The 19771-nt window shown below is 39.4% G+C and overlaps 1 protein-coding gene across 1 annotated transcript in view; it reads left to right on the top strand.

Moving 5' to 3' along the window:
• kcc (solute carrier family 12 member kcc) overlaps positions 1–10927 on the top strand; it is a 162716-nt gene extending 151789 nt beyond the window's left edge. The window contains exons 19-27 of the mRNA XM_037428516.2: positions 560–666; positions 883–999; positions 2462–2551; positions 4966–5057; positions 5296–5403; positions 5486–5542; positions 7864–8231; positions 8976–9109; positions 10458–10927. Of these exons, the coding sequence (XP_037284413.2) occupies positions 560–666; positions 883–999; positions 2462–2551; positions 4966–5057; positions 5296–5403; positions 5486–5542; positions 7864–8231; positions 8976–9109; positions 10458–10549 (1165 nt within the window). The 3' untranslated portion in view covers positions 10550–10927. The remainder of the gene's footprint in view (positions 1–559; positions 667–882; positions 1000–2461; positions 2552–4965; positions 5058–5295; positions 5404–5485; positions 5543–7863; positions 8232–8975; positions 9110–10457) is intronic.
• The last annotated feature ends 8844 nt before the right edge of the window (positions 10928–19771 follow it).

The following is a 19771-nucleotide window of genomic DNA, read 5'->3' as shown; positions in this document are numbered from 1 at the left end:
CAGGCACCAGTTTTATAATCAAAATAGCATAAATCTTGGGCAACTGAAATCTATGGGCACAAGCTAGGACTGTTTCTCCTGAATAAAGTAACCGAAACCAATACAATAGAATCTCAGTAAATGGAAATCTCTTAAGTGAATTGCTGTTTAAACAAAACAACTTCCTCTAGCATGATTGGTTTCTTACCTGAATTTTTTAGTCATGTTCAGCTCTCACGAGACGGAACTCCTGTTAAACGGAACACATTTTCCTGGTCCCTTCAGCGTTTAATGAGAGTCTACTCTACATTGTATTAAGTGGAGACAAAATAAATCTCTTAAGAAATAATCTGTTCTAGATCCATGACCCAAAAGAGTCAACTTAAAGATTCATAAAAGTTTAGAACAAGCTACTTAAAAAGCTTTACAAAAGATGTCACACACATGTCACTTACAGAGGCATTTCATAAATTTACTGCATAATTTACAGCATGCATCTTCCAGTGATTTGCATGTAATATTTTTTTTTGGCAAAGACTGCACTGTTGCTACCTGCATAATCTTACTTTCATTGTTACAGCATCCAAACTGCTGGCCTTGGGGGACTGAAACACAACACTGTTATCCTTGGCTGGCCGTATGGATGGAGACAGTCTCCTGATGAGCGCTCATGGAAGGTTTTTATTGGTGAGCTAATTCCACACATTTTTTTATGCAGTTCTTTCAGAAACAAAGCACGAATCTTATTTACAGAGTTATATCTGCAAAGTGATACATCTTCTCTTCACTTGCTTTTTGTAAAAAAAAAATAATGATGACTTCAAAGCTGTGTTCAGGAGGTGTGTTTGCTTCAGAAATGCAGAACAAGTTTCTTGATTGCCATTACGTTTTTGTCTATGACAGAAACTGTGCGAAATGTTTCGGCAAGCAAGAATGCCCTCCTTGTGCCAAAGAACATCAGTCAATTTCCAGACAATACTGAGAAGCTTCATGGAACCATTGATGTGTGGTGGATTGTCCGTATCCTTCGTGTGCGCCGCTGCCATGGAGGCCCCCTGACTTCTGTATATTTTTATATTTGTTCAGTTTTTTTTTTCCTCATTACTAACCTTTAGTCTATTATGTTTAAACATATTGACAGTGTAGTAGAGGAGACATGCATTTGCAATTTTTCTGTTGATTGAACCCCTAGGGAACATTTGAGCCCATGCCCATACATTGATATGGGTACAAACAATCATTGCTTTTATTATTAAATCGTTCTTCACTGACTAATTTCAACTTGGTTGCTCAGCGTACATATAACAGTGAGCACTAACAGCTAGAGACCATAACAGTGAACTTCATGCTGATGAGTAGGACAGTGACATCATTTGTCCTGATGTTTCTTAGGTTATGGTGCATGTGCTAGTAACTGGCAAAAGCCCTTGAAAATGCATGTTTTTGACTTGCACTGCAAAATCAGTAGCTCACCCTTGTATACTGCAATATTTAACAATGTTAATGCACACATTTTCCTTCCCAAAAAAATTAATCGAAATTTTTTTGCATGGTGCATTTCAATGTGAAACGAAGGCCAAGATCTTGCAGCTATTCAGTAAATGAATAAAAATTTTTGCCCCACTCTGCCAAACAGGCACCTTGCACATGAGCCCTGCTGAGTCGTTTGCGGCAAAAATGTTTATTTGTTTGTGGAATGGTACAGGGTCGTGGCACAAAATGATATATCAGATGTTCACAACATCCTACCCATGGACCCAGTGTAGCTTGTGTCATTGCCATTGTCATCTCAATAAGGCTTTGGAGAGTTGTCATTTTCTAAAGGTCCAGTTTTGCGGTCTCTTTTTCTTTCTTGTGTTGTTACATTCAAGAATGCATTAACTAGGTGTGAGTTAGATTTCTGCTTGAAGCTGTCATATTTTTACAAGAGCTCCAACATCACTTTTGTGTTTGTTTTCTACGCTGCACCCATAAAAGTTGGTTGTGGATTCAAATTTAGAGTTTTAAACTATGGGCAATTATTGCTGAATCAAACAGCACTGTGTTTCAGCCCCCCCCTACACACACACACACACAAACACACACACACACACAAACACACACACACACACACACACACGCACGCACACACACACACACACACACACACACACACACACACTACCTTTTTGTTCTTTTTCCCCTGACTTAATTCGAGCACTTTTGTTAGCGTTATCAAGATTGATTTAACAAAATAACAGAAGTCAATAGCAACATATGCATGTGCATATTGCAACATATGCAACAATAGCAACATATGGATGTCCACACGCACACACACACACACACTACCTTTTTGTTCTTTTTCCCCTGACTTAATTCGAGCACTTTTGTTAGTGTTATCAAGATTGATTTAACAGAATAACAGAAGTCAATAGCAACATATGCATGTGCATGAAAAAAGTTTTCCCTGGCTGTGAATTGTTCCTTAGTTTTGTTGAAGATGATGGTGGCCTGCTCATGCTCCTGCCATTCCTTCTGAAGCAGCACAAGGTTTGGAAGAACTGCAAGCTGAGGATTTTCACTGTTGCCCGTATCCTTTACTGTTGGCTTGGTTCTGTCATTTGCATTGTTGCGTGAAACGATTCAGAGAGTCATGTCCATTTGCACTAAGCCTTTCCATCAGACAGCATTCTGTCAGAATGAAGTTTTAACAGACTTCAGTTCAAATGATTTGTTCTCAATTAATTTAAAGAGTAATGCATTGTCTATTTAGTATGTAGCTGTTTCACAATTGGTTGGAGTGAACTGTTAATCTACAAGGACAGTATTGTAGATCATTTGTTCTAGACAGAATACTTATGGTTGACACTGTCAAAATAAGTAATAGTGAAATAAATTCGGTAAGCTTTTTTTTTTAGATGTGAAGCAGCTCTTTGACTAGCCTGTGTAATGCCACGCCCCACAGGTGTTGGCGCCGTGCCCAGTAGGTTACGCTGCTGCTGCGCATTGACGTCACGCTCTTTTCGCAGTGCGCGCTGACATCACTATCTCCCTTGCCTGCCGCACACTCGCTGCGGCGCCCGCAACTGCCACCTCATCCGTTCGCCCGCAAAACCTTCCGTGACTGCCGTTTCCTACACCGTGGACTCGTTGGGTGACATGCAATGAACCTGCCGCGAGCCTAACATACGCGTAGAAACATGTCTGTACGTGTCACCTACAAAACATACCCCAGCCATTACTTCAAACGAAACTTCTAGCGCTCACTGCAGCACCTGCGTTAGCGCCATTCAACCCGTGATGCCACCTCCCGTGCACAACGCTGTAGCTTCGCATCTCATCAGGGTTCCTTTCGGGGGAATGGTCCAAGTTTTCTGTTGTTAGATTACCGTATTTTCCAGCATGTTTAAGTCGCACCTTTGTGTAAAAGACACCCTCTACTTATTACGACTTTTGCTGGGAAAAAATTCTATATGAGACATACCTTTGAATAATGTGCACCTATTTTTGATGCCATTGCATGATGAAATGCAAGGATGCACACAGAGTAAATTCATTTTGAATGCGTAGTCATGCATGGCATTGAATGTCTCTAAGTAGCATTATAAAAGTTGTAAATAACGCTGTCCTGAGGCATAGAAAACCAATATTTATTCCTCTGCATTTGAAGCCACATCATCTGATACACTGTCAAAAATTCTTCCTCGTTTGGCAGCATCGTGGAGTTGCCATTCTCAGCCTCTAAATAACGCTTTTACGCGGCAGTGAAAGCACCTTGGAGCACATCGTTTGCATTGTCTCTACGGCATTATGAGGCTTGGGGAGTACCCATAAACAACGATTGCACCACAGGTTTGACACCTACACATGCTTGCAAAATGTAAATGGCGGCAAGAAGCCTCAAGCTACGATTACTGCAGGACTGGAACTATGCCTCACTGACCTCATGCGGCAATTGTTGAAGGTGGTAACAAAGTGGCACTTTCATTTGTGTAACTGGACTATTGCAGGCACGGCAACGTTAGAAAGAAATGTCATGTTACCCTTCTTTATTTATCGCCTCAGTTCTGCGGGTCTAATTATTTTTTTAAGAACAAACAATTCGAACAGTATAATAGTTTGCATGATGATGGTGGCTTTAACTGCTACTGTGATATCCATGGTCGCTGCAGTGCTTGAACAGCAAGTAGCTAACATCTAATGCCACTCCTATATTATTGTTATAACAATATTACATATCTTTCAACAATGCTCTCACACTCAGAAGTAAAGTATCGACATAGTGGTCACACAGTATTGCATGAATTGTTGTGTTTATAAAACACATCGATGTATGAGACCCACTAGCGAAAATACCTGAGAAAAAGTGTGTCTTGTACACGAGAAAATACGATACACAGGCCCCTTTTTTTTACTTATGAAAATAGTCTACCGTGGCAATCCACATTAAGACACAAACTGACTTTTTTCTTTTGGTCATTAGGGTGAATTACCAAGTTCAGACATTATAATACTTCATCTGTGCACAGCACATTTCAGTACTGAAGGCTCTGAGTACTCAAGCTGTTCTCTACAAACTACAGCAAAGAAAAGCATTTGAATGAGCACACTGAAAATAAATATGTGGCAAAAAAATTCCAAATGATCAGACTAAGGGCCAAGCGTAGGGGCTAGCTGGTTGTACATGGTTAACACTTGCAACGTGCTAGTATTGGACACGGAAAAAACATTGAGGCACAGGTAGGACACACACATCCCACTCGTGTGTGTCCTACCTGTGCCTCACTGTGTTTTTTTGTGTCAAATTCTAGCACGTTGCAAGTGTTAACAATGAAACTGAGGCCTACAGGGGGATATAACGGAATGACTGTGCAATTTATGGCAACATTTTGGTTGGTTAATATATATGTTGCCACATCTGTGAGGGCATAGATTGCCTGTGAATATTTGTTTCTTTCTTTTAGCACCCTTGTTGCCTTGACCATTGGCACAATGCTATTACAGAGCTTGAAGACAACAGTATTCAAATGAAGAAAGACCTGGCCATGTTCCTCTATCATCTCAGAATAGATGCAGATGTGGAAGTTGTGGAAATGGTACTTCAGTAAATCATTTCTGTCGTGCTATTCACTTCGCTTATTTCTCTGAAAACTTATCTAACACATGCTAGAATCTGCACAAAACTATAGTGGCCTGATTTAAATCAACAGTATGTCCCTCATTAGCACTTGACTAAATTATCAGCATCACCGTATTTCGGTTTCTAATGTTCTTGAGCAACTACAACTCTGTTGTCTGTTTTACTTGGAGTGTTCACTTTTGTTTTATTTGCAGAATGACAGTGACATCTCAGCATACACCTATGAAAGAACACTAATGATGGAGCAACGCACAGAGATGCTGAAGCATATGAGGCTTAGCAGGAGAGAAACCTTGAGCATGGTAATCTGTCTTTTGACTGATACTTGCACATGGTGCCAGGTAATGAAAGGTGTTTTACGTTTTTTTTTTTTTTGTCGAACAGATTCAAACAATTGTGGATCATCACCATAATCCTCTCCAAAACCACACCAGTTCAAAGGTAAAGACTTCACATGAAACGCTTATGCTTGAGTATTGCAGATACTACCACACCTGAAGAAAGCTGACAATTAAAAGTACAGTAGACTCATGATAATTGAAACTCTGATAGTTTATACTTTCAGTTGATTCAAACAAAATTGAATTTTTTGGTTGGCCCTCTATTCTTTCAATGTATTTAAAAGGCCCCTTCATTCAAACTACATCATTCAGTTAATTCATACTTTTTTGCAGTTCCATACCAGAAAATATCTGCTGCTTTTCCACTACTATTTAAAATTTTGCATTTTTATATAATCCTAACAGTCTTAAAATGAAAAATAAGTACCCACAATGAAACAGGCACACACATGGTAAACCGTGATGCTTCTCAACTGGTATGGATAGCTTTGCACTGAAGGCACATACCTATAGCTAAGAAGCAGTTGGCAATTCATGATTTCTTTAAAAGGTTTGATCAGCAGTAAATGGCCAATAAACTTGTGGATCTTACTCCTCTGTTTTCGGTTCATTGCATGCAATTAGAGTTTTAAGATAACTAAAACATTTTTAAATCTGATAAATATTGGGGGACCCTTAAGCTTCGCCTTCAAAGGGACACTAAAGGCAACTAATAAGTCGAAGTTGATTGTTGAAATAGCGTTACAGAAACCTCGCAGTGTTACATTTAGGATAAGGAAGGGACTATTTTGAAATAAAATCACGTTTTAGTGGTCCGTATCGTGTTAGCGCTCTTCAAATTACCCGCCTCAAGAAGCGAACAGACTCGCATCACTGTTGCCATCCAGAACATTGCCCGGCTATACTGCGCTAGTAGCAGCAGACCGAAAGCAGCGGGAGCCACACCAGCAACAACGACCATTGATCAATTTCCTGCCAGTGGCTTCGAGATCACAGACGTTTCTTGTTTCGACTGAGCCCTGCTAGATGACACCAGCTGTCCTGTGTAACCACGTGAAAATTGAATATTCGAACCACTCGGGGCATTCCCCATAGTAACGCCCAGCGGTTCTTTTTTTCATGAATCAAACAGAAATGAACAAGCAGCATTTTATTGTGTCCCTTGATGCACAGAAGGTTCTTTATTTAGTGCAGTTAGATCGATTACTGGTGATTAATTGTAGGTGGTCGGTCTGATGTCATCGGGATCATTTTGAAAATGTCCTACTGCGGCACTTGTGTTCTTGTACATTTACCTTGATTTCTTGGTAAGTAAAGCACTGTTGTTGATAATATTGTCGTTCTAGATGTTGTCATACATTGAGCTTTCACTCTGACAGAAATTCTTATTTCACTTTAGTGTCCCTTTAAGAGTTGAACGCGATAGCAAAATCCAACCTCTAGTGTGCCCTTCAACTACTAAGTGCATACTTATTGATATGTTTTGTTACATGCACACAGACACACAAACACATGCACGCGAATGGTACATACAGGTTTCTGATCTAAAGCAAGAGTCGCGTGGCCTCCAATATACACGTTGCGCGCTTGCCATTTTGGAGGCCATAAAGAGTCCCAAAATGCCTCACAGATGACAGCACATTATCTAGTGTTTGCTGTTTGCTTGATCGATGCCTCTGGAAAGGCATGTTATGTTTTTCGCTAGATGGACATAGTTGTCTGTTTTTAGAGCTGTTTGAAAGTTCCCGTGTGTTTTTAGCGGCGATGGCTGCACTATCCCAGCCTTTCTCGACGTAGTTCGATGGTCTCCCAAATGTGCCTACACATCGCTGAATGAACTCGTTTTCGTCGTGACACCTGTCGAACAAAATGCTTTAAGGAGACTTCATCCACTACATGGCATTTATGTATTGTTTTTTTCCCAAAGCAGCTGCAACTAACATCGTATTTAAAATTTTTGATAATTCAAACAAAATTCAGAGGTTCGTTCGAGTTTGAATGAACGAGAGTGGATAGGTTTTGAGGTGCATTGCTCAAACTGCAAAGCTTGCTACATTTTTATTCGTACGAATGTTGTATGTTGACACCATCAGCTTGACCTAGAGTGTGCCACATCTGCAGTGTGGACATTGCAGCTCATAGTGGATGTGTCAGTTGACCATGAGCGTACGCATAGTTTTCCTTCAGGAGGCTCGACGGCTCGTCGCAGCCCCCATGTTGATGTGCGTGGCAGACTTTTTAGGAGACTAAAAGGAGCGATCCCTTCCTCTTGATCCCCCCCCTCGTTCATACGCCTATGCAGTAGACAATACCTTAATAATACCACACTAGTGTATGATTGTCAACTGCTTTAGCTGGCACGCTGTCAATGATGCTTGAGTGCACTTAAACTTGCGACTTATTTTGCAATTATTTGCACAGGTGCGCTTCAGTGACAAACCACCTCAGCAAGCCGGTGACTCTGAATTGATGGATGTAGTAGCTGATGACGACAATCGTTCATCACGCCACTCGTCCCGTCATTCATCACCAACAAAGTCAGCCTCAGGTTCGCCTACAAAGCAGGTTTCTTCACCGCCAAAAGAGAGCTCACCTATCTCTCCTGCTGAGGACGATGGGAAAGCAAAAACTGAAAGCCCCGAGAAGAAAGCTCAGGATGGCTCTGGAGATGCGAGCATTGCATCTGCTAATGGAGTAGCGAGCAAGGGTCCTTCTGCTGCACCAGCTGCTGCTGCCGCATCCGATGGCCAAAAGAAGCCAGAGTTTGACAGCCTTCTGAAGTTAAAGCCGTAAGTCAATTTTATGCAGTCCATACACCGAATCCCATGTTTCTGAAATTTTCAAGAGCATATCAAAACAGTTCAGTTAGCAATGTGCATACTTTAGAAGGCATGCAATGTGTAGATGGCAAATGAGTCAAACCTTGTGTAAAAATATTTTTCTTGTATTATATTTACACTCATGCATAACTAAAAACAAGTCACAAGTATAACACAAAATTAGGTGTGAAATGCTATGATAGCTATGAGGTTTCATGAGAAACGTTGCATGTTTCACTAAGGTAAAGCAGTCTATACATCTGCTTGCATTACAGTCGTCACTGCCCTCAGAATGCATTTTCATGCCATGTGAGTCATTGAAGACCAGTGCCCGCTTTTATTCAGGTACTATATCAAGCAGAATGTCTGCTCTACACATAGTAATAATTAGGCTTGTGGGAATATTCAAATCTGCTTTTCAATGCGAGTTGTCTTTGTTTAAAATATCTAAACAAAACAACTGGCATATTTGCACTTTCAAGTGAATTTATCTTATTTAAGGTAACTTCGATGGCTTATACATCTACAAAATATCTAGCTTTGTCAGTTATGAAGCTAACCGTCACCTTTTGTACTTTTCATACTGAAGATTTAGTGCACGATAGCTAACCTTAGTGACTTTCTAGGCTTTTGGCATTGCTGTTTGTGTGGCGTTAAGTGGTCACCTGGCAGCACTCCGATGCTTTAGTGTCTTGACACAGATTACTCTTGCAGGGATGAAGCCAATGTACGCCGTATGCATACTGCAGTGAAACTGAACGAAGTGATTGTAAACAAATCGCATGACTCCAAGTTAGTAATCATCAACCTACCTGGACCACCGAGGATCCAGAGAGGAGAGGAGAACTGTATCCTTTGTGAAATTTAAGCTACTTTCTTTTTCTGTCTTAGTACATACACTATGCTAATTTCTAACAAACAGTTCAAGTATAAAGGAACCCTAGGAAGTTATCAGAACCATATGTAGTCACAGAAACAGGTTCTGTAGAGTGAATAAAATTGATTTATTGATATGTGGGGTGTAATGTCCCAAAACCACCATATAATTATGAGATACGCCGTAGTGGGGGGCTCCGGAAATTTCGACCACCTGGAGTCCTTTAACGTGGACCCAAATCTGAGCACATGGGCCTACAACATTTCCGCCTACATCGGAAATGCAGCTGCCGCAGCCCGGATTCGATCCTGGAACCTGCGGAGAGTGAATAGAATAGGAACCAAGAATATATGACATATAAACCAGGAACATATAAAGTAAAATAAGTAAGAGGAATTCATCTGGGAACAACTAAGGTACCATATGAGTGTTGCTAGTAATTCAGAATAATTTTACAAAACATTCACAGGAATTTGAGCTATTCCGTTGTGGTTTCAAAGTGTCTGCCAAACAAAAAAATAATTCACCAAAAAATAGAAAACATATATACTATATGATTTTGAAGGAAAATGGGTTTTATTACTTGTTTATTATTTACATCTGAAATTTTAACTTGACTACAGGATGTTTTTCTGGTCCTGTGCAAGTACAGGTATACATGGTTCTTAGTAAATGCATGATCAAACAAAAAAAAAACCTCTTGTACTTTATATGCTTCCAAAGACACATCAAGCCATTTATTACCAATGTGCTGGTATTCATTACAGTAGGTGCTACCACAGTTAAGCAATACCTTTTGCTTGGCTCAACTTCTTGTAGGCTTATGTATAGATGGCATTGCCAAAATATAGGTAGATGAGAAGAGAGAAAACACCCGTGTGTCAAATTCAGGGTGTGCCAGTTCACATTGTTATGGTAACTTAATAAAAAATAGCCTCAATATTTCTAGCTTTCTGTCTTATCAGTTATCAACAGTTATCAACAAGTTATCAGCAGAACCTTCTGTGTTGTGTTACAGTTGCATTAGCTGAAAAAGTAAGCACTTCACTGAACTTTTGTGTAGTAATTGCTATTCATCAGTTTTTCTCACAGACATATTCGTCCTTTGCTAAACAGGGTTGTCAATTCTAAATATCCTATATAATAGATCGTCACATGCTGGAGGTGTAAAGGCCAGTATGAACCTTATTGGTATTTTTTTTTTCATTTCTAAAAAAAACAATATTGATTTTCTGCAGTTTTCTTGGTAAGATCTGATCAATTTACACTTTTTTTTAAGTGTATGCGGTGTTCTGGTCCTTGACCAATTCTGTCATTAGACATGGAGTTTCTGGAGGTGCTCACAGAAGGTCTCGAGCGTGTGCTCATGGTTCGTGGTGGAGGCCGTGAAGTGATTACCATCTACTCATGAGCTGACGGCACCCTCTGCGGAGTTGCACTCACTGTCATACTGCGTTATTTAATATTCTTTTCATTTTTTAGAGCATCTTGATGAGTTAAGTAAAACACCCTCTTACAATGTGGTTTTAGGACAAGAGTCAAACGTTGTGGCAAGCCTGTTGATGTCAGAAACATTACAACAACTTGTGACAAATATACTAAAAACATACTAAAAACTTGTTTAATGAGTAACTTTACCAACCTCTGATTAAGGCTATTATATAAAGTGAAGTACCACTCGGAATGCAATGCAACCATTACACGAGCTTTCTGTCAGCAGAAGTATGATGGAGCAGAATAAACTGTGTGATGAACTGCATAGTTTATAATGAAGGACAGTTTTTTTTTTCACATTGATATCTGTAATTTGTTATTTTGGAAGGGCATTTATAGGCACCAATATTAATTTCAAAGAGTTGCTCTTGCTGCTTCTTGACAGGTCAAGTTTAACTGCAGCCATTGTTCTCGAAATTAGGGGTATATGCTAACTGTGGTCAATTTTTTCCACACCCACAAAAAATATATCTAAATTTGACAAATTTATTTTTTCTTTTGTTTTTAGCTCATCAAATTGAAGACAGCAGGCCTCTTTCTGAATTTATCTGCAAGTGCTGAAAGCTCTTTAACTTGCATCTCTTGCCTTGTGATAATATGTGTGCGTGTACATGCATATGTGCCCAAAGCCAGTCACTGCAGTTTTTAGTCAAGGACCCCTGATGTGCCACCCAAAAGTTGTGATCAATCATAAGAGCTTAGCGACTTAGACAGTGATAGTGATGATATTGATGCGACTGTTTTATTAATGATAATATTATTATTGTTGTTGTCTTAGGGGTTGACCTCATGGAAAGCGCACAGCTAGCAAATATCTGGGCCTTCAAAGCTCAGGGCACTGTATGCCGACATTTATGGATCTCATTGCGGGATTCGCAAACCATACAGATGCAGTACTGCCACAAAGCTCGACGTCTTGTGCACTCTCTTAGTGGTTAAAGCTGCTTAGCGTGGTAAACAGCTGCAGCGTGATCTTTTGAAGGCAAGATTGCTCTTTATCTGTTTCTTTCAAGGTGTTATAACATGCGCACAAAGATCTGGCAAAATTGTTGCATTTTCCTTCTTCTTTTTAGTGCATCATTGTAGCTTTACATTGCATATTATTAAGCAACAGTGCATTTTATTTTTAAGTATATCATACTCGCGAATGCTTGTGACTCAATGATGCAAAAAAGAATGATCATGTGAAAAAATGCTAGTTGCATTCCCAAGTGCGTTTGTGATGTTATTTGTTTGTTTGTTCTGTTCCTCACTGCAGCACCGCATATTTTTTCTTGTGCTCATTGCTTCTGCTCTGTTTCTGCGTATTTCCTTGTCTGCAAAGCATAAGGTCATTTAGTATTGCCATTAATAATTATTACAGTAAATATGTGCTTGACCACTGAATTGTCCTTTAGTGTGCAATTTTGAATGACTGCATACTCATAGAGATCATTTGGTGGGTTCGGTGTATTAAATCTAGCTGTAACTGGTTTCACTAGCATTTGCACATGTGAACAACTCTTAAGAGTATCACTGTGAAATCACCGGGTGACTTGGTATGTTTCACAAAACGAACCAGACTTACCCATAGGTTATATTGCAAAATGTGAATAAAGCAGCAGCATTTGAAACTGATGCTGTAGGCCAGTCTAATTGTACTCTGCCTTTCGTTTGCTCCTGTACACTTTTCTTGCAGTGTCCTCTTTGTGAGCCTTATTATCGAGGATCTATGGTGGCTTTTAATACCTTTGCATAGATTTTGCATGGTCTTTGCAGAATGTAGTTGTGTAGAAGCTGGGAGATCTTTGTGTATAATATGTACCGCAAACAAACCCATAGTACCTTGTAGCCATATGTACACATGTGACAATCCTCCCAGCAGCGTTTCTTTTGTCTGCAAGGCTTAACAAAACGACTGCACTTAGCAACAAAACGAACCAAAGACAATGTTGTCTTAAGATATCGGTTAGCTTGAAGTGCTTTGGAGTGGCTCAGGGCTCTTTTTCTTTTTCCTGGCTGTTCTTTACAATGTTGCAATAAGTAATGCCTGGTGACTTCAAGCCACATGAATGAATGCATCTTAGCTCTTTAGTTTGTGCTGTATTTATCTGTGCTGTAAGAGTAGTGTGTTTATTTATGCATGCAAGAATGGTATGAATTTAAACTAACATGTTGAGAGAGTTTGCTCATGTCTTTATCATTATGCAGTAACTTGTTTGTCTGCTTGTATACACTTTAAATACACTAACTTGGTGTTTTAAGCAGTACCTTTTTCAGAAATGCATTTATTTAGACTAACTTGCTCATGTTATTTTCTTGTAAATCAATTATTTTTGCTTTACGATGAGGTTTGCAGCAGTTAGGCATCTGAGCTGTGCATTTCAACATTTAGAATTGTTTCATTGTAATATAATCCTCTTTTTCTTTGTCAAGCATATAGGCTACACTTTAACAATGTAAGCTTGCCGCTGGGGTAAACTTCTTTGGAAATATGGTCTGTTGTCTTGATGATGGAGCACATTACAAGATAGAAATAAATGTCTTGAAATCGGCCTTATAAAAAACAACTAAAAAACAGAATGATCATAACGGAATGATGAGCTTTGCCAACTGAACAAATGCAGTGGCACTTTCAGGAGATGCATAGTGATGCCATTGTTTGACAAATATAAATCAAGGCAAACACTGAAGGTTCACTTTCCTACTTTTAAATTTGCTATTTGTGGCATACTTTCTTCCTGCTTCAACATTACCAGACTAATACCGTGTGCTGCAGCCTGAATTGTGTCAGCATTCTCGTGCTGTAGCCAGGTCTGTAGCTGTCCTTGATGCATGTGATGTTTGCCAGTTGGCATGTGTTTCCTAGTCGGGTAATAGTAGCAGTTGGTGAAGGGCTTTTAGGGGAAGCAACACCAAAGGTGGCCACATACAGGAAAGTGGTTAATATGGTGGTGGGCCTGACAGCTAGTTGTAAGTAAAAAGAAAAAAAAAACTAGGATTAATATGAGGCAGTGGGCCTGTTGGATGTGTTTCCCCCTGCATAGCTCAATATTGACTGTTACAAATATACGAATGTTAGAAAAGCGCTGACTGTATTTTTGTATGTACATACTCTTTTCCCTGACCTTCCAGATGTGAAAACGTAAAAATGACATGCATTTATGTGACAACTTGCGTATTTTGTGTGGACACTAGCCTAGGCAATTGGTGTATGAATATTATCTTTAAGAGTACTTAGGTCATGCAGCTAAATGTTCATTCCTGTGCAGCATTGTCGTTCGGTGTCTCTGGTTTATGTCTGGTTAGCTGCTATGTTTACTATGGACAATTAACTTCCACTCATGGTGTGAAGTATAGCCATCAGCAAGATATGCAATTTGTTGATCTTGGCCTGCGTTCAGTCATGAGGTGCAACTGCAGTAACCCAGTGGCTTTATCCTTCCACTTCCTTGCAGCACTTTTCATATGGCATTTCACAATCACTGTCATTTTTCCTGGAATTTGCCTTTAATGTCAGTGATGAGTAACTTGAGGTGGCTCCAAGCACTCGGCTCACAAGCAGCAAAGTATAAATGCCTATAACACTGGCATGTGTGAGCATAGCTCTCAGTTTAATTGGAATTCTTACTTTGTGCAGAAAAGCATAGCCCAAGTCATCACTTGTATTTTCTCACTTGCCTGGTTTCTGTCAAGCTACCTTGCTCTTGGCCTGTTCGAAGACCGTTCTGTAAGCTTTTATATGTACAGATGTCTGTGTAATGCTACTCTGTCACAGATTTGTACAACTGTAGATTGCACAAGCTGTTTTCATTTCTAGCTTCTTTAAACATATAAAGTGCAGTGTGTCTAAACTCATAACTTAACATACACACCTACACACATATACACACACACACATACTCTCTGTAAGATGGCATATTTATTCCTTTTGATGTGATACTGAAAGGAGCAAAGGCAAGAGTTGCCAATGCTGGAAAGTGCAAGGACATTTGCAAGATAAGTCTATCCACTGCTGCCATTTTCCGAGTACTATTCACTCATTGCTAGATTTTCTGTTTTAAGTTACCAGTTCTTTGATCCAATTGTGTATCATCATATGTGTGTCTGTGAGGCCAAAACAGCATGCACAGTCACCTGTTGTTCATTTTGGTTGAGGCAACTTTGAAATGCAGCTATCTCCATGTTCATATTAGCAGTTCCGCAAAGCTATATTTATTTGTTGAGCACCTGCATTTCAAAAAAATGTGTGTGTGCCTTTCATCTTAAAACACATAGCTGCTGTGAGGCATTTTCAATGGGCATTCATTTCTTTGGTGTATTATTCTTGTTACCCTATTCAGCAATGTAGTCTTAAAAAGTGTAATGGGTGCATACATATAGACATATATGCTTCATTCCTGTTGCATCTAAGATTCAGCCGGTCCAGTTTAACAGAAGTTTGTCATCATCACAACAAATTAAATTGGAAAAGAAACTGCTAATAAGGGAACAATTTGGTGCAGTATAAATTCAGAACAGTGCAAATCAGTCATAACACATAAGCATGTTATCAACACTTAATAGCAGTAGCGTGATTTCTGAAGAATTTATGTAATAAGAATTAATAATGTTATAATCTTAGTTGTTGTATAAATGCAGTTATTATGCATCATTATTAGTTGCCTGCCATGAATTAACAATGTCAGGTAAGTGTGCACACATGCTAAAATATAGAGTTTGAATTAACTTTCATGCCCAGGGCATATATTACTGTGTGCCATTTGCCAGGCACAACACTGCTACTTGCTCATTTTCTATGCTGTAGCTGTTTGAAACTAACATAAAGAGTTTATATATATATATATATATATATATATATATATATATATATATATATATATATATATATATATATATATATATATATATATATTTATATATATATATATATATATATATATATATATATATCCCAACACATTTTACACATCTGCTATCACTTCAGTGTAGATTAATTCTGTTATCAGATTGTCTAAATTTTGAGGCTACACACTAGCAAAGCCCAAGTAAATAGTAGCTTTAGCCTGTGCAACTTACAAATTAGGTGATATCAGTGGTGGTGCAGTGGTACTTTGGGTGCATTTAACAATGTCACTCTTCCAGTAAGGCTCATTTCCTCTTGAGGAATCTCACAAATGTAATGGTCCACTTGCTTCTTGGCTCAGCATATTTGATGTCTTGTTATAGCAGAAAAGGCGAAACACTGGAAGGGAATGGCACCATTTATAAGGCATACTTACTTGCTTTGTCATAAGTAAGCGAAAAATGGGAAGCTTGAGTGATTTGAAATATCTGCATAACGGGAGGGCCTTTTGAGTACACCTAAGCACTTCTGGGGCAGACAAAACAAGTTTCAGTATACCCGTGCAACATACAACAGGGGATGCGTACCATAGGTAAAATTGTGCAGGTGCTCATTAGATCACTACCTGGACCTTTTTAGCGGTGCAGCCTGATGATTAAGTTTCACCATGGTCTACCTGTCATCGTGTATTCAATGTCCACTAGTCGTGCAATTTGCTTTCGACATGCTGTTTGAGCGACTATAATTGCTAACAGAAAAAAAAAAGGTTGATGAGATATAGTGCCATCATTTTGCTCATCCTGCGCCTCTTCCAAGAGCACACTAACGAGCCAGCCTATGCAATGTCAATGCAATCACGTATGTGAGATCACTGTCCTCGAGATGTTTTTTTTTTGTAGGTGCAAGAGTTCAGTTTTATAAGTCAAGATGCTGATTTTGTCTAAATTTCGGAAGTAGGCAATGATGAAAAATTGCTGTGCTTGGCACTGTTATAATTGGGGGATCGCTGCATGTGCACAATGTACAGCCATTCATGTAAAGCATTTGTGCAATGCAAGTGCAGTAAGGTCACAACAGTGCAGGCAATTGGCTTAAGCATTGTGGGTTCATCAGGGCTGCCAGCCTAAATTTTTTTTTCATGCTAAGACAGGACAATGTCTCTTACAACATGCTGCACCATGAATTGTAATGAATTCATACCTGTAACAAGACCTGTTCCTTGCATGGGCTTTTTGTAATGCTATCCCATGGCAACAACCGGATGGATTGAGCTGGATGGCTTGTTGTGTGCTGTTGTCGATGTCTGTTTTTTTTTTTTTTTTTTTTCCTTCTTCTGGTGAGCAACCTGGAAGTCAACAGTGGTGGTGCAGTTGATTACAAGATCACAGAAGCAAAAAGAACTGGCGTAGTAATCTACTGCCCTTGTGTTGGTGTTTAGCGCTATGAGAAAAAAAAAATGCTTAAAAACTTGTTGCTCGATGTTTACTGTAGTTTATCATCTCTGTTTAGATCAACTATTTATATAGTACTTTCCTTACTTGTATAAGTACTATAACTGTACCTTTCCAGTGCTGATAAGTGTTGATGCTTGGCTAGCAACACATATGTGGTGATGAGCTGATCAGAAGCACGCTGTTTCTGTTTGGCTATTACTATGGTACTCAAAGGCATTGTGCATTCATGTGTGACACAAGGGGAAAGTACAGTTCGAATAAAGACATGTCGCTCTATATGCATATGTTTATTAACCATGTAGCAAACAAGAGAAGAACACTCATATAGATGAGCCTTTTTTTTTTTCCTTATGCCGCCAACATACTGTTTATGGCAGTTAGAAAGAGGCACAAGAGAGTGGGTAGATAGCATTTTGCTGAGAAAGCAAATAATACAATATGTACAAACGTGCATCGATTCATCGGTGCTTAGTATTGTTGAAATAGGCACCACAATCAGAACCATTTTAAGGGACTTGATTGGAGCACTCACTACCCAACCAGCACACTTGCATGCTCAGTGGCATACTTGAAAAATAAAAAGCACGAAAAAAATGTGCTATGCACTGAATATGGGATGTGCTGATGGTTTATTTCACCACTCTCTAGAAGGAATAGACTCATTTCACCATTCACATCTACAACTGTTGTTGTCCCCATGGCTAGAAACAATTTCTGGCGATGAGCACACATTGTATGCAATGAATGGTTGCTTAGCTAGAATATGTGCTGTAGAATGACATAATTGGCACCACGAAGGTTACAAAACAGTTATAAAACTCTTCTTCATAAAATATGTCCCCAATACAATTCGACAGCAGCTCTATTTAAAAATAATTATTCAGCCATGCACACTTGTAGCAGCAACTAACAGCTTAATGGTGCAAAAATTGAACTCTCTATTGCTATCACACATTGACGCAACCTGTGCATCTTGGCTGACCATATACATTTCTCTGAAGCAATGCTGGAGGCCAAGCTTCTTAAAAGTAAGGTTTGTTGATATGTACCTAGCACGTATTTACATACATTACAGGTGGTTTTATAGACTGTTCTGAAGCCACTAAACCAACACACCTCCTGCCACGGAGAGTTTTGGAGGTACTTTTATAGGTATCGGGCAAGCTCTGCCCATCTACTGCAGTGGTATGTGAATGCCTGTGTGCATTATATCAACATCTTCAGCAGGCAGTACTGAATGCCTGATTAGCCCTTTTTGCTGGTCAAGCGTTCACCACCATTCACAAATGGAACAGTGCATGATGGTTCATGCTAAGCAGAGCCATTTGCATTGTACAGAATGGTGAATCGAGTGTGTTTTATTGTCAATTGAAAAGAGAGTTAAGAGAGTAGAAAGAATGTGTGGCAACTGTTTTAAAGTAGTTCCTTATGCCTTGGCAATGTGATGCCACATGTGGGGCAACCATTATAATTCACCTTTTTTTATTTTGTTTTTCACACCAGCAGCAACAGGATGTTGATGGCGATTGTAATAGCTTAATATCTTCTGTTCTGAGCTGTACCTTGTTTGTGTGCTGTTTTCCATCGATGTCTCGATCTTCCATTTGTTTTCGTTATGTGAAAAGTTTATCAGAGGAATAATAAAGGACATCTTGTTAACCTTTCTTGCCCTGTGGTCTTAGTATTTTGTATGCACCTATATGGCTGTATGGCTGTATTATCTGCAGCATGTCCGTTTAAAAAACTAGCTGGGAATTCAACAGAGTAGAGGTTTAAGTTGTCTAACCCATTGAGTTTCTTAAATGTACACTAGAAGGAACTCTGGCACTAGTGTCTATGGGAGCGGCAGCGTCTGGCACTTCAGCCAGCATGGGAATTATGGGTAGTACATGTATTTGACTAGTCTTCGTACTTTATGGTCCTTCTGGGTTCACGTGGCTTGAAGCTGATTTGTCACGAAACAACAATCGGCAAATGTTCGGCAATTACGCTTCACTACCTTCACCTTTTAAGATCACCATTTCAAATCAGCTCGCGAAGTTCAAAAAGGTTTGTTCTTTTATTCGAAACAAAACCAAAACGCAGCAATAAATGAAGCCACAAGTGTGATTTGCAAACTGCAAGCGCAAAGACTAGGCAAATCCGTGTCATACCCATAATTCTCATGGTCGCTGAATGAACGCAGCGTCAAAGTCCCCTCTAGTTAATTTGCGGAAACTCTATGGTTTAACTCCCGACTGCCTGGTAGAGTCACTCCTCCCAGCCAAAAGGGAAAGCTACGCCTCTGCAACCGGAAGTTTACTGCAACCAAAGTTCATTTTGGTATAGACCCAGTGAACTGTGTTTTTGACAAAGCCAGGCTGTGCATTGACTAATAATGCCAATGTGGCCATAGCAAGAGGACCCTTCAGCCAAGATTAAGATTCCAAAAAAAATTTACTGCTCTATTTGTCAATGCATAAAATGAGTCTTGTTGGGCAGACACATAATAAAGTGAACAAGGAGAAAAAGCTTTGGGAAAAAAGCCAATATATGCATTAAAGTGGTACATGTTTCAGTCCTTGCTTTTTTTTTCTTATACATTGTTTGCCTCATTTATTTTCAGGCTTATGGCACAGAGCTAATACTGTATATCTCGGCTTCAGTCAACTCATTTGCTGCAATAAATCCACAACTGGGGCAAGTTGGCATGATACTGTTAAATAATTCTGAGCTACTCTTTGAACACACTACTTACAACTTGGGTCGTCATGAATGCTCACCTCTAAAGGTGCCCAGAGGACGACAAAGGATTAGGCCAAGGGAGAGACATGGCAAGAACACCCGCTTATTTCATATCGCATAATCACTTCTAGAACAC

Source organism: Rhipicephalus microplus, chromosome X (genome assembly GCF_043290135.1).
Source record: "Rhipicephalus microplus isolate Deutch F79 chromosome X, USDA_Rmic, whole genome shotgun sequence".
Taxonomy (NCBI): domain Eukaryota; kingdom Metazoa; phylum Arthropoda; class Arachnida; order Ixodida; family Ixodidae; genus Rhipicephalus; species Rhipicephalus microplus.
This window is presented reverse-complemented; position numbering and strand designations above follow the sequence as displayed.